This window comes from Choloepus didactylus, chromosome 17 (genome assembly GCF_015220235.1).
Source record: "Choloepus didactylus isolate mChoDid1 chromosome 17, mChoDid1.pri, whole genome shotgun sequence".
NCBI classification, from domain to species: Eukaryota; Metazoa; Chordata; class Mammalia; order Pilosa; family Megalonychidae; genus Choloepus; species Choloepus didactylus.
This window is the reverse complement of record NC_051323.1, coordinates 43,003,706-43,022,831: the sequence shown is the minus strand read 5'-3', so window position 1 is coordinate 43,022,831 and position 19,126 is coordinate 43,003,706. Positions and strand designations below refer to the sequence as shown.

The 19,126-nt window shown below is 42.0% G+C and overlaps 1 protein-coding gene across 2 annotated transcripts in view; it reads right to left on the bottom strand.

Moving 5' to 3' along the window:
* Window positions 1-19,126, bottom strand: part of FSHR (follicle stimulating hormone receptor) — a 203,831-nt gene that overhangs the window by 48,890 nt on the left and 135,815 nt on the right. For both annotated transcript variants that reach the window (XM_037806961.1, XM_037806962.1), the window contains exons 3-4: window positions 6,485-6,559; window positions 3,952-4,026 (exon numbers count right to left, since the gene is read on the bottom strand). In XM_037806961.1, the coding sequence (XP_037662889.1) occupies window positions 3,952-4,026; window positions 6,485-6,559 (150 nt within the window). The remainder of the gene's footprint in view (window positions 1-3,951; window positions 4,027-6,484; window positions 6,560-19,126) is intronic.

Sequence of the window (19,126 nt, the reverse complement as noted above, 5' to 3'; positions counted from 1 at the left end):
CCCTGCCCACCACACAGGTTGCTGTGATGTTCAAATGCAATAAAATGTTAAAAAGTGTTAAATTACAAATCAAAATAAAAATGGTAACCATATCAGCCAGCTATCAATTTGAAGAACTGGAGTTAATTTGCATGGGGAGGTAGAGGGAGATGGTGGACCAATAGTATTGAAAATAAACATTAAAAGGCAAGGTTAGGAGTCCTCCAACAGAACTTTGCAGGATAATGTAGTTTACTTATTAGAAGGAGTGTTCTGGAAATGTCAAAGTTTCAGTAAGAAGGATGCCTCTGTCCTTTGAAAAACACAATTGATATATTTCCACCTTCAGTTGCTGGATTCTGGCCAAAACAATCAATTAAAGAGGACTTGAAACTTTAGGCATAATGAAAGGGGAAAGAAATATAATCATGTCCATCACCACAACTGTGATCATCATTATCATATCAGAAACATTTATTGTACCCCTTATGACATACCAAAGGCTTTACAATCAGTATCTCATTTAATCCTTACAACAGGCTTTAAGGTAGGTGTTATTATCATTTTTATTTTCACAGAGTTGAGAACTGAGGTTCCTTGCATGGGCTCCCTCAGCTAGCAAATGTCAGGGTCTAAAGTTTAATAACTGCTAACTTTTATTGTGAATTTTCTAAATATCAGGCCTTATTTATTCAAAGCACTTCATTTGTATTGACCCACTTAATAAAATCCTGTGATGTTGGTAATGTTATTGCTCCTATGTTTCAGAAAGGGAAACTGAGACTTAGGGAAGTTAAGTCGATTACTCAAGGTCACATAGCTAAGAAGGCGAGGCGTTAGGACCTGAGCACAGGCACTAGAGCCTCTGTGCTTCCTCTCCACTCCTAACCCTGCCTTCTTTTTTTCTTTGAATGAACTGTATGTTTAGAGCAGTTTTAGGTTTACAGGAAAATTGTACGGGAAGTAGAGAGTCCCCATATACTCAAATCCCGCCCCTCCGTCCCCCGCACACACCCAGTCACACACACAATTTCCCTTATTATTAACATCTTGCATTAGTGGGGGTTTGTTATAACAGATGAACAAATACTGATACATTATTACAAATATTGATACATTATTAGTAACTAAAGTCCACAGTTTACATCAGGGTTCACTGTGTATATAGTTCTGTGGTTAACCCTTTCTTTAATGCTTATTTTCAAATATGAGCACTCCACAATCTCCCTTCTGTCCCTATCCAAATTAATTCCAGTCCCTTTGCTATGCTTTCTCCAGCAAATAATTCAGCTTTTTATAATCAGAAAAGCTACTTTCATTCCTCTCACCAAACCAGATGAAAGAAAGGAGTCCAGGAAAGAGAGAGACAGACTTAGGGAAGTGCTGAGGAGAAAATAGCTTGAATTGCTGAGGGGAATCTCAGTGACAGAATCTCCTGGACATGTCCCCAGCTGGAGAAAGCAGATGGCATGGCTGCCATTAGCAGGCATCCTAAGAAAGTCTAACAGGCTCACGTGTGAGCAGAAGATGGTTGCTGGGAGTGGGGGGGGGAGCTGGGGGCAGGGGGTAGGTGGCCACTCTGCTGTGTGAAAGGTTTGCGAAGATGGAATTATGGTTTATTGAGTAGCAAAGAACAACATCCAACTGCCTGAGAATTACAGTGACAGGATGCAAAGGCAAGAAAATATTGTATAAACCTGATTTACAGATCAATAGATAATCTTTCATACACAAAAGGTCAGCTCCAGGAAGGCAGAGCAGTAAAGAAAGAAATAGTGCCTGCAAATATAATATTGACTTAAAAAAATCTACCCAGATGAATCCTTTGATGCATATTCTTCTAGTTAAACTCCATTTCTTTATTCATGAATTTTTTTTTCCCAAGCACTTCAGGTTCCTCAGTGAAGTGTGAAGGCAGAGATGAAGAGTGCTGATTTCTAGTTATCTCAAATTCTGTGCCATCAAGTGATCAGCATGAAATGGAATCAAAGCTGAGAACTACAGAACAATATTTTTAAGTATGTGTGTGTAGCAATTAGGATGCTCAAGTCAAAAAGCAACTCACCCCTAGCCCTTGTAATTTCCTGCTTTGGTGGCTGTGATGATAAACATTTATCTTGGCTTAAAAGAAAAAAAGCAACAACTCAATCCTACTGGTTCCCTCTGGATCCCTCCACCCATTTTGTGCTTTTGTTTGCCTTGAAGCAAATAGTCCATCATCCCAAAGAATATCTGAAATTGTTGCCATCTACCTATAGCTGCTAGTAATTCATGAAGCTGTTTACGGCCGCTGCTCAGGAACCAATAAGCATGGAAGGAGGTGAAAGTTTAATTGGGCTTTGTTTCCATGAAATAATCCTCCAGATTAGAGGACAACTGCAAATTTAGCCATAGGGCCATATTCTGATCCTTGAATGGATGTAGTGCTGGTCAAAGTGCCGCAGGGGCCACTGAGTTGCTCTGGTTCCCAAGGTGAGGATGTGCACGTGCTGAGGAAGTGTGGGCAGCCGAGCAGGGCCCACTCTGGGCAAGAAGTCACAAGGTTTAAGATGGACAACTCTAGGCTCAACTTCCTGAGGGGGATATGCGTAGATGTGAAAGGATTTTGCAGACAAAATTATATATAAATACATAAATATAACCTATTATTTCAAGGAGGATCCTTTGATAATGGCATAAATCCCTTAAAACTGCTTACTAATCCTTTTTATTCTCCAATTAGAAAGAAGCTTTTAAATATCTAATAATAGTAACATCCTCTCAGAAAAGAACATGGCTGGAATCTGTCTCCTCAAGCTTCTTTGTGAATATGATAGGGGGTGCAAGGAGGGACTGAGGACTACTCAACGTGAGAAAAGGACATAAAGGGGAGGCTGGACTTGATGACAGATGACAGATCTTAGCTTCTTCCAGAGGCAAAGCCATGGCTGTGTCCTCTCTATTCAGCCAAAGGTCTCCCACTTCCAAACTTGGGCTGTGCCTTTCATGCCTATATCATCACAGGTTTCTCCCCCACCCTCATGCCCCAGAAGGAGGGGTAAGGGGCTTATTCATAAGCATGGAGGCTACTGGCCACAGGGCCTGGTTCAAATTCTAGATCCCTTGATTTCAAAGTTTGCAATGATTCCTCATTCACCTGCTCCCAATCCAACATTCTCAGACATGCCATTGTTATCATGGACAACAGAATAAGAGGTTATAGCTCTAACTTTTGAACAGGACCAGCTACACTGTTTGCAGGGCACAGTGTTAAAATGATAATACAGGGCTCCTTGTTCAAAAATTTTTAAACATTTCCAGATGGCAACAGCAGAGAATTTGAGTTCAGTGTGGGGTCCTTCTGTGTGCAGGGCCCTGTGCGACTGCACAGGTTGCATGCCCACAAGGCTAGCCCTGCCCCTGAGCTTAACTCGGGACTGGACATCCTCATTTCTTTCTCAGTCCCTTCTGGGGCTCCCATCAGAGTCACCAGAGTGGAGGAAGCACAGTTCTTCTGCTCATGGGAGCAGGCCCAGGGGATGGAGCTCAAACACCAGAAATCTCTCTGCTGATAAAATACCTTGTCTGTTATTAACAAAAACTTACAAAATAAAATACCGTAATCTGTCAAAGTAAAAACATGCACATATGCAGAACAAGGGAAGCAGTGTCTCTGAGGTCAAGGTCACAATCTAAATGCTAGCAGAAATTTTGGCTGTATCTCATTAACACTAAATTATGACTGAGTTCTGCAAGAGTGTTTGAGTCCCATTAATGCAAATGGCATTCCTTATGATGTCTGTGTTTGCAAATGAAAACAAAATGTGATTATATTAGTGGAATTCGCTCATTAAACTAAAATTCACCAAGTGTCTCCCCCACCTGTGTGTCTGCTCCCATCCTTGGTAAAAGGCAAGCACTCCCCAGGGTGGCAAGTGGGCACAAATACACAATTTGATCATAGATGGGGCAACAGAAGACATGAGATCTTACAGATATCGGAGGTTGGGAAGGTTCTGGAAGGCTTCAGAGTCAATGTGCAGCAGGTTGTTGGCCTTTTCAATTCTACTGTAAAAGAGAAGGAACATGCAAGTGATCGCAACAGTAAGGAACACTGTAGCATTTTTCATGTTTATCCAAAGTGTGCATCACCAGTAAATCATACATCCCTCCATCCTTCCACCCATCCATTCGTTGTTTCAACCGATATTGAGCACACACGCATGCAGTGCCTGGCACTATACTAAACTGTGCAAACCCTGTCCCATTTAGCTCTCATCACCAAAGTTCTGCTGTGGCCTGGCCAGCTGAGGCAAGCAAAGCACCAGCCGGGTTGGGAGTGAGGGGAGCAGTGGTGTCATTTTCACGCTGATAAAATGAGTTTTTATCTGGAGACAAGAAAGAAGGGGAAGAGAAACAACACAAGTGGGTGAAACGTAGATGAAAGAGAAAGGAAAAGGTGAAGGGCAAGATTGTGAATGTAATTAACACCACTTAAGTGTATACTTGAGAGTGGATAAAATGGGAAATTTTATGTTGTATATGTATTATAAGAATAAAAAGAAATTTTAAAAAGGGAGAATGGAGGGAAAGGGAGTGAAAATGCAAAGGAAAACAATGGTTGGAGGAAGAACAGTCAACACCTCTTTGGTTTTAACAATGAAATTCCAGCAGAGGGTAGCTGGGAATGGGACAGCGATGCCCTCGGACGGTAGCCTGAGACTGCTCCCTCACAGCTGCTGGGCAGTGGCAGCTTCTGCTTCGCATTGGCCTGCCTGTGCTGTGCCCTGATCAGTGGTTTGGAGGTGAGCATGTTCACTTACGGCTTCCAACAGAGAGAGCCTGTGCTTTCCCTGACTCGCTGGGTTAGTGTGTATTTGCAGGGATGCTCTGTGTTAATTGATTCCTTCCGGTTTCATTAGCTTTTATGTTGCAGTAAGCTGTAGCTACCCAGATCCAAGTACCATGTAATTAATCATTTCAAGTCCAGTTGTGCTGCCCAGGGGTGAGAGCACCTCTTCATGGAGAGAGGAGATGAAAGTGCCCTCCCATTTGCCTCCCATTAGAGAACCACATTGAAGGATGCCTGCTTCTTGCTGCCCAGAGGCTGGCTGCCCTTAGGTTCATTTCTTTGATTCCCTTGTGGGTTCTGAGGCTCCAGTCAGGCAATGGGAAGCCAAGCAGGTAGAGAAGAAAGGGATCAGCATGAGCAGAGGCTTTGTAACAACAGAGAAGAATCAGGGTGGGAGGAAGGAAGAGGGCGGGGAGAATCTGCGAAAATGGACAGACTGAATGTCATTTCTAAAAAGTTCCCCCCAAAATATATATGCATCTCTCTCCTGTTGATGCTTGGTAAATGCAGAAAAAGCTTGGTAAAAACAGAATCTTTACTTTTAAATAGATGCAAAAGTGCATTGGTTTAAGAGTCAAAGATTTATGTTCAAGGTTTGTCCTGGCATGTATTTGGCTGGGTGACTTTAGAAAGACTTACAACTTCTCTGTGACTTTCATTTGTCATATGTAAAATTAGGAGGTGGTTTATCAGCTTTCCTAAATACTTTGCTTGGGAATTTTGTGGGATGTTAAGAAACAACGACGACAACAACCTTTTCAAGTGACATTATTTGAGGAAACAATACAATATCCTTCTTGGCATATTACAGGTTCTGAGTAATTTTTTTAGAGTAAAGGAATCTGTCTAATTTTATTTGCCCAATTTTTCATATCCTTACTTGACCATAGCATCTTTTTATTTTTTCAACACTTAATAATTTCCTGAGTGGCTGGTAAACCACAGAATATACTTTGGAAAATGTTGGATCAGGCAGTCTCTAAAGTCTCTTCCATCCTTAACTTAATTCAGTGATTCCATGGATTAATTTATGAAAATTATGGATTTGTATGAACAGAAGTGGTTCTAGTGGTGTAAGAACTGATGTGTAAATAAAACTGGAGTGTCTGTAAAAGAAAGTAAATTTGGTTGGAGCAGTAGAGGAACCGAGGATTGTTATGACATACTCTATGCCGGTTGATTTACATTTATCCTCTACTTCACAGTAATCCTGGGAGATAAATAATTTTATTATTCCAGTTTACAAATGAGAAAACTAAGCCTCAGAATAGTTATGTGTCTTGGCCAAGCTTTCATGGTGAGTGTATGGCACAGGCTATATTCAAACTAGGACTATCCAAATCCAATTACGTCATGAGGGACTTATTCTGGGCTTTGAAGATGGAATCACTTCGGATGTGGGGACAAAGTAGAGGTACTCGCTCAGAGTCATGGGGCAAGCTTCTTGGGTTTACTCTGCAAAAAATTCTGAGGAGAAGCAGGATGAGGCTAGGCTCTGGGTTAGCGCCTGGAGTAACAGGGAGAGAGACCTATGACAGTGTCTTTTGACTGACTTTGACTACTTCTAATGAAGGTCTGGGGATCTGAGGACAGAGCAGGGCTGGAGCCTCCCAAGACAATTAGAGGACTTCGAGGCTGCTGCCAAGAACAGTTGTGAACAGGTTTCTTGCTTACATTTCATGTAACTTGGGCAGGTTGGAGAACACATCTGCTCCTATTACTTCCAAGGCATCATTCTGAGAGATCTCTCTGCAGAGAAAAGAAATATAATTCAAGTCAGTTTGGCTACACTCCATAAAAAAATTTAGTACTTAACATAGCTGATTGCTGAGGAGGATTCATGAGGCACAGGAAACTCTGTCCCTGCCCGCAAAGAAGTCAGCTGTAGTAATGAGACCTAATTAATATATTAGATGCCAATAGTTACAAAGAATGGGAGAGTAAGTCCAAAGCAATGGGTCAATTTAGAGATTATCTAGTCTATAGATGTCGAAACTGAGGCTGGGAGAGGGAAAGAGACTTGCTCAAAGATATTTAGAGCATACACAGGATGAGAACAGACTTTAAGTTCCTTAGACCAGAGGTTGGCAAAATTGTTCTGTAAAGGGCCAGGTAGTATATATTTTGGGCTCTGCAGGCCATATGTTTTCTGTTGCAATTACTCAGCTTTGCTGTTGGAGTGCAATAGCAGCCATAGATAATAGGTAAAAGAAGTGTGTGGCTGGGTTTCACTAAAACTTTGCTTACAGTAGCAGGTGGCAGGCGTGTTTGGCCTATGGGCTATACTTTGACCTCCCCTGCCTTAGACTATGAAGTCAAGGGCTTCTCTCTGCTAATCTGGCTTTGGGAGATGAGAACCTAAAGTCAGTCTCTCTTAGGTAAACATAGATATAAACCCCCTTTCCCTCCATGTCATTACCCAAGTTGGGTAATAACATTATTGCCAGGCCTTTGACATTTATGAGGTCTTGGCCTAAAATACCCAGAAAAGATACTTCTGGTCCCAACATTTTCCCCTCCTGGAGTCATTTGAGTACAGTAGAGAATGAAGTCCAGTATGCAGAGGCCCAGAGCTTGTGAAGAGAGGGGGTGACTTAATCAGTTAATGTTTATAAAGTGGCTCACAGATGAGACGTGGAATTATTAGGCCTCCTCAGAAAGACCCTCATGCAATTTTAATGCAGCAGCTGAGAGTGTCTCAGGAAATCTCACGGACAGCATGCCTTCAAATTGGCTGAGGCAGAAGCATTGTCCCCTGGCCTAGAATCCAGCTGAAGATCTCTAGAAAGGCTTGTGATCAAGGGGAAGGGCTGGAGGGCAGGGAAAGGAGGGGGTTTCGGGGTGGGGGTGAATGTGAGCATCCGCTATCTCAGTGAGAGGGCTTGTCAACTCACAGGTTGCAGGGCCTTTTCTCACAAAACCCTGTGGGTTAGAAAACATCTTGTGGGAGAAAAGCTCCTCTTATTCTATGACAGTATCTCTCATGATTCATTTGGTAAGTTTAAGAGTTCACAATTTTCACGGTTGAAAGTGGACAAAAGTATTGTGCGTGCGTGTTTCTGGTTTTTTACAGAACCCACTAACCATTGGCCATTTATTTTGTTCCTGTCATGCAGCTGCTGGGAGGTACAGGAATGCGATGTAGGGGAAGGACCTGGAAGCAGCAGCAGCAGCAGCAGCTATTTGTGCATTAAAAGAGTTCAGTGAAAGAGTTCACAGGTGGAGAATAAGGCAGGGAGGAAAGGACTAGAAGACAGGGAGGATTTAATTGTAAATTAGGACCTATCCTCTAAAAGCTATTTCCAGGTTCACTAAGAGTAACCAGTAGGAATTGGTCACCATCCTTGCTAGCATCTTAGCCTGATATTGCCTGAAAGGTAGACATTTCTCCTTACCTGAATTCATGTTCTTAGGTTTTCCTTATCTGGGGTAATTTTTTTAAATCAAAGAGAACTGGATGATCATTAAGGTCTCCTTTAGTAGGTTTAATTTTTCAAAAGTAAAAACTAAACCTACTAAACAGTTTGAGGCAACAGATAAAGGGTATATGAGAGAGGGTTGTGACAAGTATTAAAAAGTCACAATATTTCAAATGTTAAATGTGTGACTAGGGAATTGTGGGATACCTTACATTTGATTAGCACTTGATAATTGACAAGTGTTTTTTCCATGAATAGTTGTCCCCATGTTAGAGCAGCCAGTACTATTTTCAGTGAGGTTAACAGGTTAGCAGACTTAGCTAAGGTAATATCCAATTACGTGGATCCTTCAACTGGTCTTTGAAGGGAGGATGTGGAATCTTTGTATCCAGAGAATTTACATAATTAAGAAACCATTTTTTGTCCCCAAAGAGTCAGTTGAGATGGTAATTTTCTTTGCAGTTGTGGTATTCTTTATAATTGCCACAATTCAAGGTTGGCGTTGTTCCTTGGAGGCAACAGATAAAGGGTATGTGAGAGAGGGTTGTTCTAGAGATGTTGTAGATCAATGGTTCTCAAAGTGTGGCCTAGGCGTCTGCAAAGTCAAAACAATTTTTGTAATAATACTAGGATATCATTTGTCTTTTTTATTCTTATTTTATGAGTGTACATTGAAGTCCAGAGGTTACCCAATGTGTGATATTGCAAGAGATAGAATACAGAAACAGATATGAAAATCCATCTGTTTTCTATTAATCGAAATGTTAAAAAGTTGTGCAAATATGTAAAACAATGGCACTCTTTTCACTAATATTTTTTGAAAAGATGTTATCTTGCCTAACAACTCTTATTCATGCTAACACATAAGGAGTTATGATTGTTATTTTTAAATGGACTAATGAATCTATAAAATATTTCTCAGTTTTATTTTCTAGTATGGTAAAGGTCAGTAGGTATAGCCCATATGAATAAAATCTCTTTGGAGTCTCTGATACTTTATAATAGTGTAAAGGGACCCTGAGGCCAAAAACTTTGGGAATCATCCAAGGTAAATATTGATTGCTGCTCTTCTTGGGTGAGGGATTGATTCTGGAAGACTTGATTATTTCCAGAGACGAGGCTCCCCTCATCTCCTAGGACAGTGCTTCTTAAACTTTAATGCACATAGGAATTACCTGGGGATCTTGTTAAAATGCAGATTCTGATTGGGAATGTTTTGAGTGGGACCTGAGGTTCTGCCTTTCTGACAGCTCAGGTGATGGTGATGGTTCTGGCCTTGAAACTGCACTCTGGATCTCAAGGTTCTCGAGGGTAATGGTTAGAACATCCCACCACATCTTCCTCCCCAATGCGCACACATGGGTGGAGGTGAAAAGCTTACTAGAGGATACAAGCTAAACCAGCTTTCTTATAAAGACCCTGCCTCCTTTCTGGAAAGCCTCCCCTTACTCTCATCATTGAGGGTTTCTTGTCTACTAGGTTCTCACAAAACTTTCTTTATTTACCAGCTGAGGCTATTACAACACTATTTTGTCATTGCTTCCTTCCATGTCTAATTTCCCAACCTGAGTTTGAGCTCCTGGATGGTATCTTATTCATCTTTATATCTCCAGCCTCTAGTGGTACTTGGCATATAGTAGATGGCCAATAAATGTTTAGTGGATGGGTGAATGGATGGATAGGCAGGTGAATAGATAAAGAAATGAAGGAAAAGATGTCTTCAGAAATGGCATCTGAAAAATTGTGAAGGAGCTGAAGTTTGCCTGCAGATTCTTTTACCACTTTTTCCTTAGCAACACACCCAAGTCTGGTAAATGATGGACAGGGCTAGGGACAAACGTTTAGAAGCTCACCTATAAGTTAGCCTCTTATCCCAGAGATTTTTACTAATATACAACATGCTAGGCATATGTACATGCATTTGTTCTGCTATACTAACAGTGACCTGAGCTTCTGAGGCTTTTATTTCTGTCTCTCTGGGTTGTAGCATTTTCCAGCCTTTCTCTGGCTTCCAGATAAGGTCCTTGAATTGACAAAACACCCATGGAAGAGGAGACAGAGATAACTGGTCCTATAGGGGCTCTTTAAGCTTTTGACTGAGGGTCTGAGATTCCATCTTTCATGAAGAAAGGGGAGGTGTGCATGCATGAGTGGTTGGGGGTTACTAGGACATTCTCTCTGGAGTGAGTTTCAGAGCCACAATCAAATTCGCACTCTCAGGTTTGCATTCTTCGGCCACTGGGGTGGCAAGTACACTTGAGGGAGGAGTGGAGCGGGGTGCAGGGTGGGAGGGTACTTTAGGGAGTGAGTGAGCATTGAGAATTCAGCCAAGTTTAAACTATCATACAGTGATATTATTTGTCCACCATTACAGCTGAGATATTCACAAAATGCTGGGACTGTTTAATTTAGAGCAGAGTTTCTACAGTTTTATACTCTAAGGAATAACTGAAGAGTTGTGACCAATGCTTAACAGGCCTCACTAGCATTTTGAAGACATCTCTGATTTAGAGAACAGGATATAATATGAAATCAAGAACTTATAGAAACTGTCTCTTTGCTTCCTTCTTATATAGGAGCTACTGAATCTCTTTCTCCATAGAGCTCCATTTTCCTCCAACACATCCACTCCTCCTAACCGAGCATATTTTGGGAATATTTGCAATATTTGCCAAATCAGAGTTCTTCAATTGATTTTTAATAACCTCAGTCAAAACTAAGTTAGCTATTTTCCCTGCATCCCTGCGGCCTATGAGCCCCTCACTTCTGCCCCATCAGCACTCTTCACACATAGTCCTGCATTTACATTCTGGTTTGTCTCCCACTCTAGGCAGAGAACTTCTGGAAGACAGGACATTGCCTTTTATCTGAGTATTCCAGCTCATAGCCAAATGTTTATTGAATGAATGAATTATCTTTGAAAGATTATAAAAGATTTTCCACCTTTGCTTTTGCACAATAAAGCTGCACCTTGAAAACTTGTGGATAAACAGAGTATTTGCAAATTAAATTGTGTGTAAGCACAGGAGGGAAGCTTCTTGTTTAGCAGAACTTTGGAGTGAATCTTTAAAGACTGAAGAATTAATTCAACAAATATGCAACAAATTTTGATTAAGCAGCTTCCATGTTTCAGGTACTGGGTTCAGTGCTAGGAATCTGGAAATGAATAAACAGAGCCCTGGGTTTTTTCAACCATCTCTGATTCAGCAAGTCTAGTATTCTAGGTTTTCATTAACTGGGTTCTGTCTTTATTTGATGGGCTACATTTGAGTTACCGAAAAAAAATAAAATAGACTATTGGTACATTGTATTTGAACATGTAATTACCTATGCATACATACAAAATTATTTATAAATATATACACATATCCACACACATATACATGTATACCTACACACACACATATGATGTAGTTTCTGTACTTCTACCATGCATACCCTCCCAACTCTTCTGGGAATCTACTATCCAGAGTAAGTAAATATAGGACAGGAGAGGTGAAGAATCCCATGAAGATGCATTCTGGAGAAGTTCATAAAGCTCTCCACAGATACATTCCCACACTCATTTAGAATTTCCTTAAGCTTAGATTCAGAGATTTTACAATAGAGACCTGAGTTTGAATCCTGCTTCCATTTCTTACTAGCTGTGTAACTGGGCAAGTTACAGAGTTTCTCTGAGCTCAGTTTCCTTGTCTGAGAGTAATAAATAGCTCACAGGGTTATCAGAGGGATTAAATAAGATGGTGTGTGTGAAAGTATAATTCTTGTACAAATAGTAAACTTAAATATCACCCTGTTTGCCTGACAATCTGCCTTTCTCTCTTTGTGGACTTTAGGACTGAATTCCTCCACAGTTGGGAAATACTGGGATAGTCAACTACTGTCCTGGGCAAGCAGTGCTAGCAAATGTCCTAGGAATGGCTCTCTAAGCTTTATGTAGAGAAATCCAGGTTATTCCCATACGGCCATCATCAGATCATTTAAATTGTTAACCCAGGCTATAGCATTATCCCAAACTCCAGCCTCGTTGTGCCCGTAAACCACAGTGAGACCGGCTGCCTGGTCCACTGGGCACACAAGAGAGATTAGGTAGAAGTACAAAGCTGATTTTATGTATTGTCCCCACCACTGACATCATAGCTTAAAAAGCATGCTGTTTCCTTAGGGAGACGGCAAATCCAGGGTGGGACACAAGGTCAGAGTGTGGTAAGGACGTAACAGAGGGCTCCTCACATCCCTGAAGGATGGCAGCAGGGAGATGTTTTCCTTTACTGACATGGGCCCAAGACTGTCCTGCCTTTCCAGATTTGCTTCCTTCTCACAGGGAGTTTTTGCCAAAGATGCCCTGAAGGTGTCCCCTCAAATGAGACAGAGGTGAAAGCCCCCTCAGTTGCCCAGTCTAATTCAGACTTTGAGTGTGACACTTTCAAATTAACAACAAACTGTTCTGTCCAGTTTTAATTTTATCTTAATTTAAAATGTTAATGTTAAATATATAATGTTTTGGTATAATATATTTTCCTAGCTTCCCTCAGCAAATGAGGAAATGGACTAAAAATCACAGTCACAGTAGCTAACATTATTAAGTGCTTATTATGTGCCAGGCAATTAGTATGTGTTTCACATTTGTTGAATCCTTTCATCCTCACAACATCCCTTTGAAGTAAGTGCCATCCTTAGCCTTTTAGAGAAGAGGAAACAGAGGCACAGAGAGGCTAATTAATTTCCCCAATACCACAGTGGTAGTAAGTGAAACAGGCCTAGGGTATGAACACAGCATGCATAGCATGTCGAAAGGACAGCAGAAACCAAACAGGCCATACTTCCAGTGACTTTAAAAACTATTTCCACTTTAGAAAAGTCTGTTGCTGTGATTGTTTAAATTTCTAATATGGTAGAAAACTTCTTGGGAGCACTGTGCCTAGAAAACCACCCTCTTCCTCCATAATGCATGGCACTTGATTTCTTTCAAGGTATTCTCTATCAAGATACAAATTCCCCTTCCAGAGACAAATCAAAGTTCCAAGTTGCAGTTCACTCAATAAATGTTCTTTTTGGATATTTTCTATACAAGTAGAAAGCATGTAAGACAGTAAAAAGCAGTGCTCCCACTTTCCGAAAATTGGCAATTCAGTTGGATAACAGTCAGGCATGAGAAGTTGGGAGTGCAAGTCCACAGGAGAGAAGAGGAGGAGAGTGTGGGATGAGGGCGATATGTCTGGCGCAGACCCGGGTGAACTGTAGGTACTCGAGAGGTTTTATTTTGTCCCATACATCATATTTTCTCCTTCACACTCTCTCTAAATGTCAGAATACTACAGGTTCTGCCTTGGCTTCCCTCAAGCTTTCCCTGTTGAAGTCCCCATCATCTCATCCACAGACTCCATTAGTTAGGACCTCTCTGCTCATCACTCACTCATCATCAGAACTAGCTTTCCCCTTGGACCTAAGTCCCAAGTTGTCAACTGCCTGAAAAATATTCTACCCTGTGTGTTCTGTGGGCCCTTCATGGGCAATTAGTCTAGAGCAGACTTGTTGTTTTCCTCTCCTAATTCTCCTCCCATTTCAAATACTAACCCCAGCCAGCAACTTCTGACATTGCCATTAGTTCATTGGACCAATCTGAGTTTTCAATCCTGGGTCATCTCTGACTTCACCTCACCATTTAATGTCCAAACAGATCCTAAATTCTCTCAATCAGTTTTTAAAGTATTTTTTTGCAGAAGTCTCTTCATTTCTCATCATCATTATTGTAATTATGGCTCCTGGTGATTTCCACTAGACCAGCAGTTTCTACAGTGCAGTGGTGATTCAGGAGTGAGTTGATTTGGGTACTAAGTCATCTTTTTTCAGACAATTAAACAGTGTATCAATGGTTTACTTCAAAACCAGTTGGAGTATATTCAAGGTTATGCATAGACTATGTAGACAAGTAAGAATGGAATGGGGAGTGGAGAAAAGGGTAGAGAAAAGGGTGGAGTGGATGCTGGCGGCCTGAGTTAATCTCTGCCTGGATACTGGAACGTAGTTAGGCCTTATGCTTGGGAGCTATGAGTAGGACTGCTATTTAAGAAAGAAAATGTAGTTGAAAGAGGCTGATAAAGGACCTAATGGAGAAGCCAAGATAACGGCGAGTAGCTCTAATGGCTCCGTGCCCAGCACTGCCCGCGGTCAGAGGCAACACAGAGCTCGAAAGGCACCGGGGCCCCCGGATTGGGAGCCCCTGGCCCTGTCAGACAGCATATGACACCTTAAATCTGAAGTGTTTTATTTGCTTATAGAAGATCCTTTGGGATCTTGTAAAACCTTAAAGATTTGTCTCTTCTCACTGCCTGAATTGCAGTCTCTCTCCAATTCTCTCTTCAACCTGCTCCGTCCTCTCCTCTGTTTCATGTATATTGTGGTCATCACAGTCTTCCATGATCCCCCTTTATATCTCAGAGCTCAGGGCCAGCCGGCAGAATTGGACGCAGCTGATCCCCCGCTCCTGGCTTCACCTGGCTTCTAGCACCCATGCTTGCCCGCTTCTGGCTCCCATGGCTGGATGCACCTTCTCACTCTCTTCTTCAGGGTCCTGCCTCCTCCTCCCCTCCCCAGCCAGTTACCATAGAAAGGCCCACCTCAGCCCTGGGACCGCTCCTCTTTTCTGGCTGCCCTCTCCCTTGGCGATCTCATCCAGCCTCAAGGCTTTAGAAGATCATCTAGAAGCCAGACACAATTCCACTGATAGGAAATGTCTAGAATAGGCCGGAGCATGGAAACAAGAAGCAGTGTAATGGGTGCCAGGGACTGGGGGAGGAGGGTGGGGAGTGCCTGCTATCAAGTACAGGGCTTCTTTTTGGGGGTGGCGATGATATTTTGGAATTAGTGACGATGGTTGCACAGCCCTGTGAAAATACTAAAAACCACTGAATTTTACACTTGAAAAAGGTGAATTTTATCGTAGGTGGATTATATCTCAATTTTAAAAAATCTAGGAAAAAAAGAGGATGATAAGAAGTGAAGGAGGGATAAAGAGCAGAAGGGAGAGGCAAAGAAATTTTCCAGAGGTAGATACAGATGAGAGTGAGAAGCTAGGAAAGGCAGAAAATTCCTGTATTGCTCTGTGTATACCAGCAGAATTTGTTGAGCTCTAAGTGATCAAAGAGGAGGGACTGGGAAGGGAATAAGGAAGTAGACGCTGCATGTTGGGGAAAAAAGGAAATGGAGGTTGATTGGGTCATTTGGTTTTCTGGTCTGCCCCCTTTAGCAGAGGCTGTAGCAAGGCAGGTAGTGAGGTCGAAGAGACTTCTGACACATGTGGCAGGGACAAGTATAAATTCAGGACACTTGTTAACTTTGAACCATGTAAGTCAGGGCTGCAGGAAATAACGATGGTGATAATAATTAACTCTTATTAGGCATTTGCTAATTTTGCACAGTGCTAAATGCTTTACATGGGTAATCTCACTAATAGCCTTGTCTTATTAGGGCACTGCTGACTTATATTTGTCTCAGTTCATGTACACATTTGAGTTTTAGTGTGAGCCTGAAAGCCAGACAGGCTTGGATTCAAATTCTAGCTATATCATTACCTAGTTGTGTGATCTTGGACAGGTCAATTAACCACCCTGAGACTTAGTTTATTTTAGTGTAGATAATGATACTGACCTCCTATGGCTTTTTTGTGAAGATAATGAATGGCATGGCAGAGATTTTTAGCTGTGTGCCCAAATCTATTTGGGCTAAACTACATTTCCTGTCCAATCTTGCTGTTTGTTGTAGCATTGTGAGAAGATTCCTCACATGGAATGTCAGCAGAAGGGATGTGTGCTGCTCCAGGCCTGGCCCACAGCCCCCACCTTGAGTGTTGTCCTTGCTCTGTCTCCCTTCCAGCTGAGTCAGCTGGAGGCGACACGGCAACCTTGGAAGTCACAACTGAAGATGGCAAAGCTGCCATTGCCTTGGGATCCTAAACAGCAGTGCTGAGGAGCACCACTCTGGACTACTATGTGAGAGACAAAGAAACTTCTTGTTCTCAAAGTCCCTGACCTTTTGGAGTTTGCTGTTACTGTCTATCCTACTCTAATACCTAAGCCTAGTACCCTGCAAGGTACGTAGAGCTTGCTTAACAAATGCTTCTCCTGTCAGGGCAGGATATGAGTTCCTCATCTATCATCTAGTGAAAACTGGGTACAGACAATAAATGATAAGTAGGAGTGTTGCTTGGCCAAATTAGAGGGAAACAAACAAACAAAAAATCCTCCTAAAACTAAGTCTATATTTGACCTCATTTAGCCAGAGACCTTTCTTCCTTAGTGACACAGAATTTACCATCTGAGGGCTGAATTGCTTGGTCTCTCACAGTGAATACACCAGGTGGCTGCCCCATATTGACTTATGGGCCCTGGAAATTTTTTCTCCCTTTATAATTATTTTGTGGGGAAAAAAAAAAAAAACCAGCATCTCAGAGAGAACAACTTTTTAGCAATGGGGACTACTAAATCCATGAGCATACACACCCTAGGATGGTGTTCAGGTTAAGAATTTGAACTCCCAGCTCTGTAAGTCCCAGCAGTGCAGAGCTGCCCAAGGCAAGGACCCTTGCGTGAGAAACAAGGGAGTGCTTCATCACTTGGCAAATCACTGGAGTTCTCTGAGAATCATTTTTCTTTGTGAAATTTTGCTAAGACCCTCTGTCTCTCAGTACATTTTATAGTCAATCCTCTACAGTGGACCAGGCTGTTGGGGATTAGATGAATAGTGCATCTTCATGCTCTAGGGAAAGAAAGCACACAGTGTTATGCAAAGCTCATGAGGCTTAACTAGTACTTTTATCACTTCACTGGAGTCAGGAGACCTAGGTTCTCATCCTGACTTTGCCACCAATTAACTGCTCTCCTTAAGTCAAATCAGTTACCTTCTCTGGGCCTTTATTTCTCATCTATACTGTTGATCCAGCTAATATCCAGTGCCCCTTCTAGCCCTAGAATTCTGTGATTTCAATTATTTCTGTGATTCTGTTACTAAAAGGCAGCCAGCCACATCATCGGCAAAGTCTATGACTGCCAGCTTCCATTTCTAACAAGCTGTAAGGCACTGCACTTATTTTCTTGGGAGCATCTCTGTGGGCAGACCTATGAGGGAGAAGCAGCAGGGTAGCTAGCAGAGCCGTTCCTTCTGAGCCTGGGATAAGGTGAGAAAGAATCCCTTAGCCTGAGCCATTAGTCTCCTGAAGACAGTGTTTGTTTTACTGTTGGCTTAGAGAGGGCTCCATTGACACACACACATCCCCCACCCCCCAAACCAGCGTTGATTGCCTCCTTGTCAGATATTCTGAGCCTCTTTTCCAAAGAAGGAAGCAAGCATTTGTGTGTGTGTGTGTGTATGGGGGTGGGGTGGATGCCAGTTGCTGCAGGCTGTGCTAACCACTTCTGTCACCTTGCAGCACCCCAAAAGGTTTCTCAAAATTCTCCCTGGGTAATTTTGTGTCCTTTTTTCACCCTCCTGCACCTGTAATATAATACTCCCTCCCCCAGCTGGCTTTCATCTTCTTTCCAGCCTCTGCTTTCATTCTGTAATTCATAATTACTTTATCTTTTTTGCCCCTCCATTTTCCACCTCATTAACTCTTATTCTTGACACTCAAGTGGCTCCTTTATAGGCTGCAGTGAAAGAACAACAAGGAGCTCACATGTAGCCACTTCTGAATTTGAATTGCCTTGATTGTCTTATTTTCCTTTTAGGAATGCTTGAGCATAGTATCCTTGTAAGCACCCTGCATGCAAAGCTGTTATCCCTCCTACCCTTTGCAACCATTCAAAAGTTTACGGGCCTGTTTTCACTGACCCCATATTTAATCCATTTTATATCTGTTTCTGATCAGATTTCCCCATCCCACACCCAAATGATAGTGAAAAGCATGACTCCAGCACCTCCTTTGCCTCACGCTGGTCCTGAGAGTATCTACATTTTTACAGTGAGGGAATCCGCATGGTCAGGAAAAAGGAATCAAGTTCTTAAGGAGGTCCCTATTATCCGAGACTTTGCCAGTGCCTGGAGCAAAATGTCATCATTCTAGACAGGGATGAGGAGAGCAGATTCCCTTTCTGGTGAGTCTTTGCACTCAGTCGGTTAATGTCGCCCAAGATGTTGGGAATCATCAGCCGAGTTCAGTATATGTTTCTGTGCCTCTGTTTAAACAAAAGCTTCGAGAGTAGTAAAACAAATAATGATGGAATCGTTCCTGTTGGAAAAGAGGGTGTGGGCTCTGGGGGGCAGAAGAGAACCAGTTCCCCGTCCTCACTTAAGCAGCTTCAGAGGGCTCTTCTGTATTCCTATGGATGTGTGTAATCTGATTTTGAAATACACATTTGTCCCTTACTAAAATAACTTCAGGTAATGGAGGATTCTGTTGAGAAGCTATTTTTTAGGAAAAGGTTTTTTTTTGTTTTTTTTTTTCTTTTGCCAATGCCCCTGAAATTAGAATTTCAGAATGGAGATAAGGGATTTTAGTAGCTATCTTCTAGATTTAATTTCTTAAACATGTCCCCCTCTCCTACTTTTTTGAATGGATAAAATAACAAAGGCACAAGAAGCTAAAAGTATATGGCTAATTAACACCGGATCTGGTTGAGGTTGAGGTGTTCTTTACCTATGAGGGTGGGGCACATTTCCATTAAGCTGCTCAAGCTCCGTGGGACCAGTGGGTCAAGGCTAACTGGCTTTCGGGGAAGGCGCAGCAGCATTCTGGGCCAGGCAACAGAGCAAACATTGTAGACGCAGTCAAGTACTTACTAGTGGTGTGAAGTTGGCAAAATTACTTAAACTCTGTGAGCCTCAGTTTCTTCATTTCTGAAATGGGGATAATAGTATTTACCTTGCAAATCTTTTTGAGGATTATATATTAAATAATTAC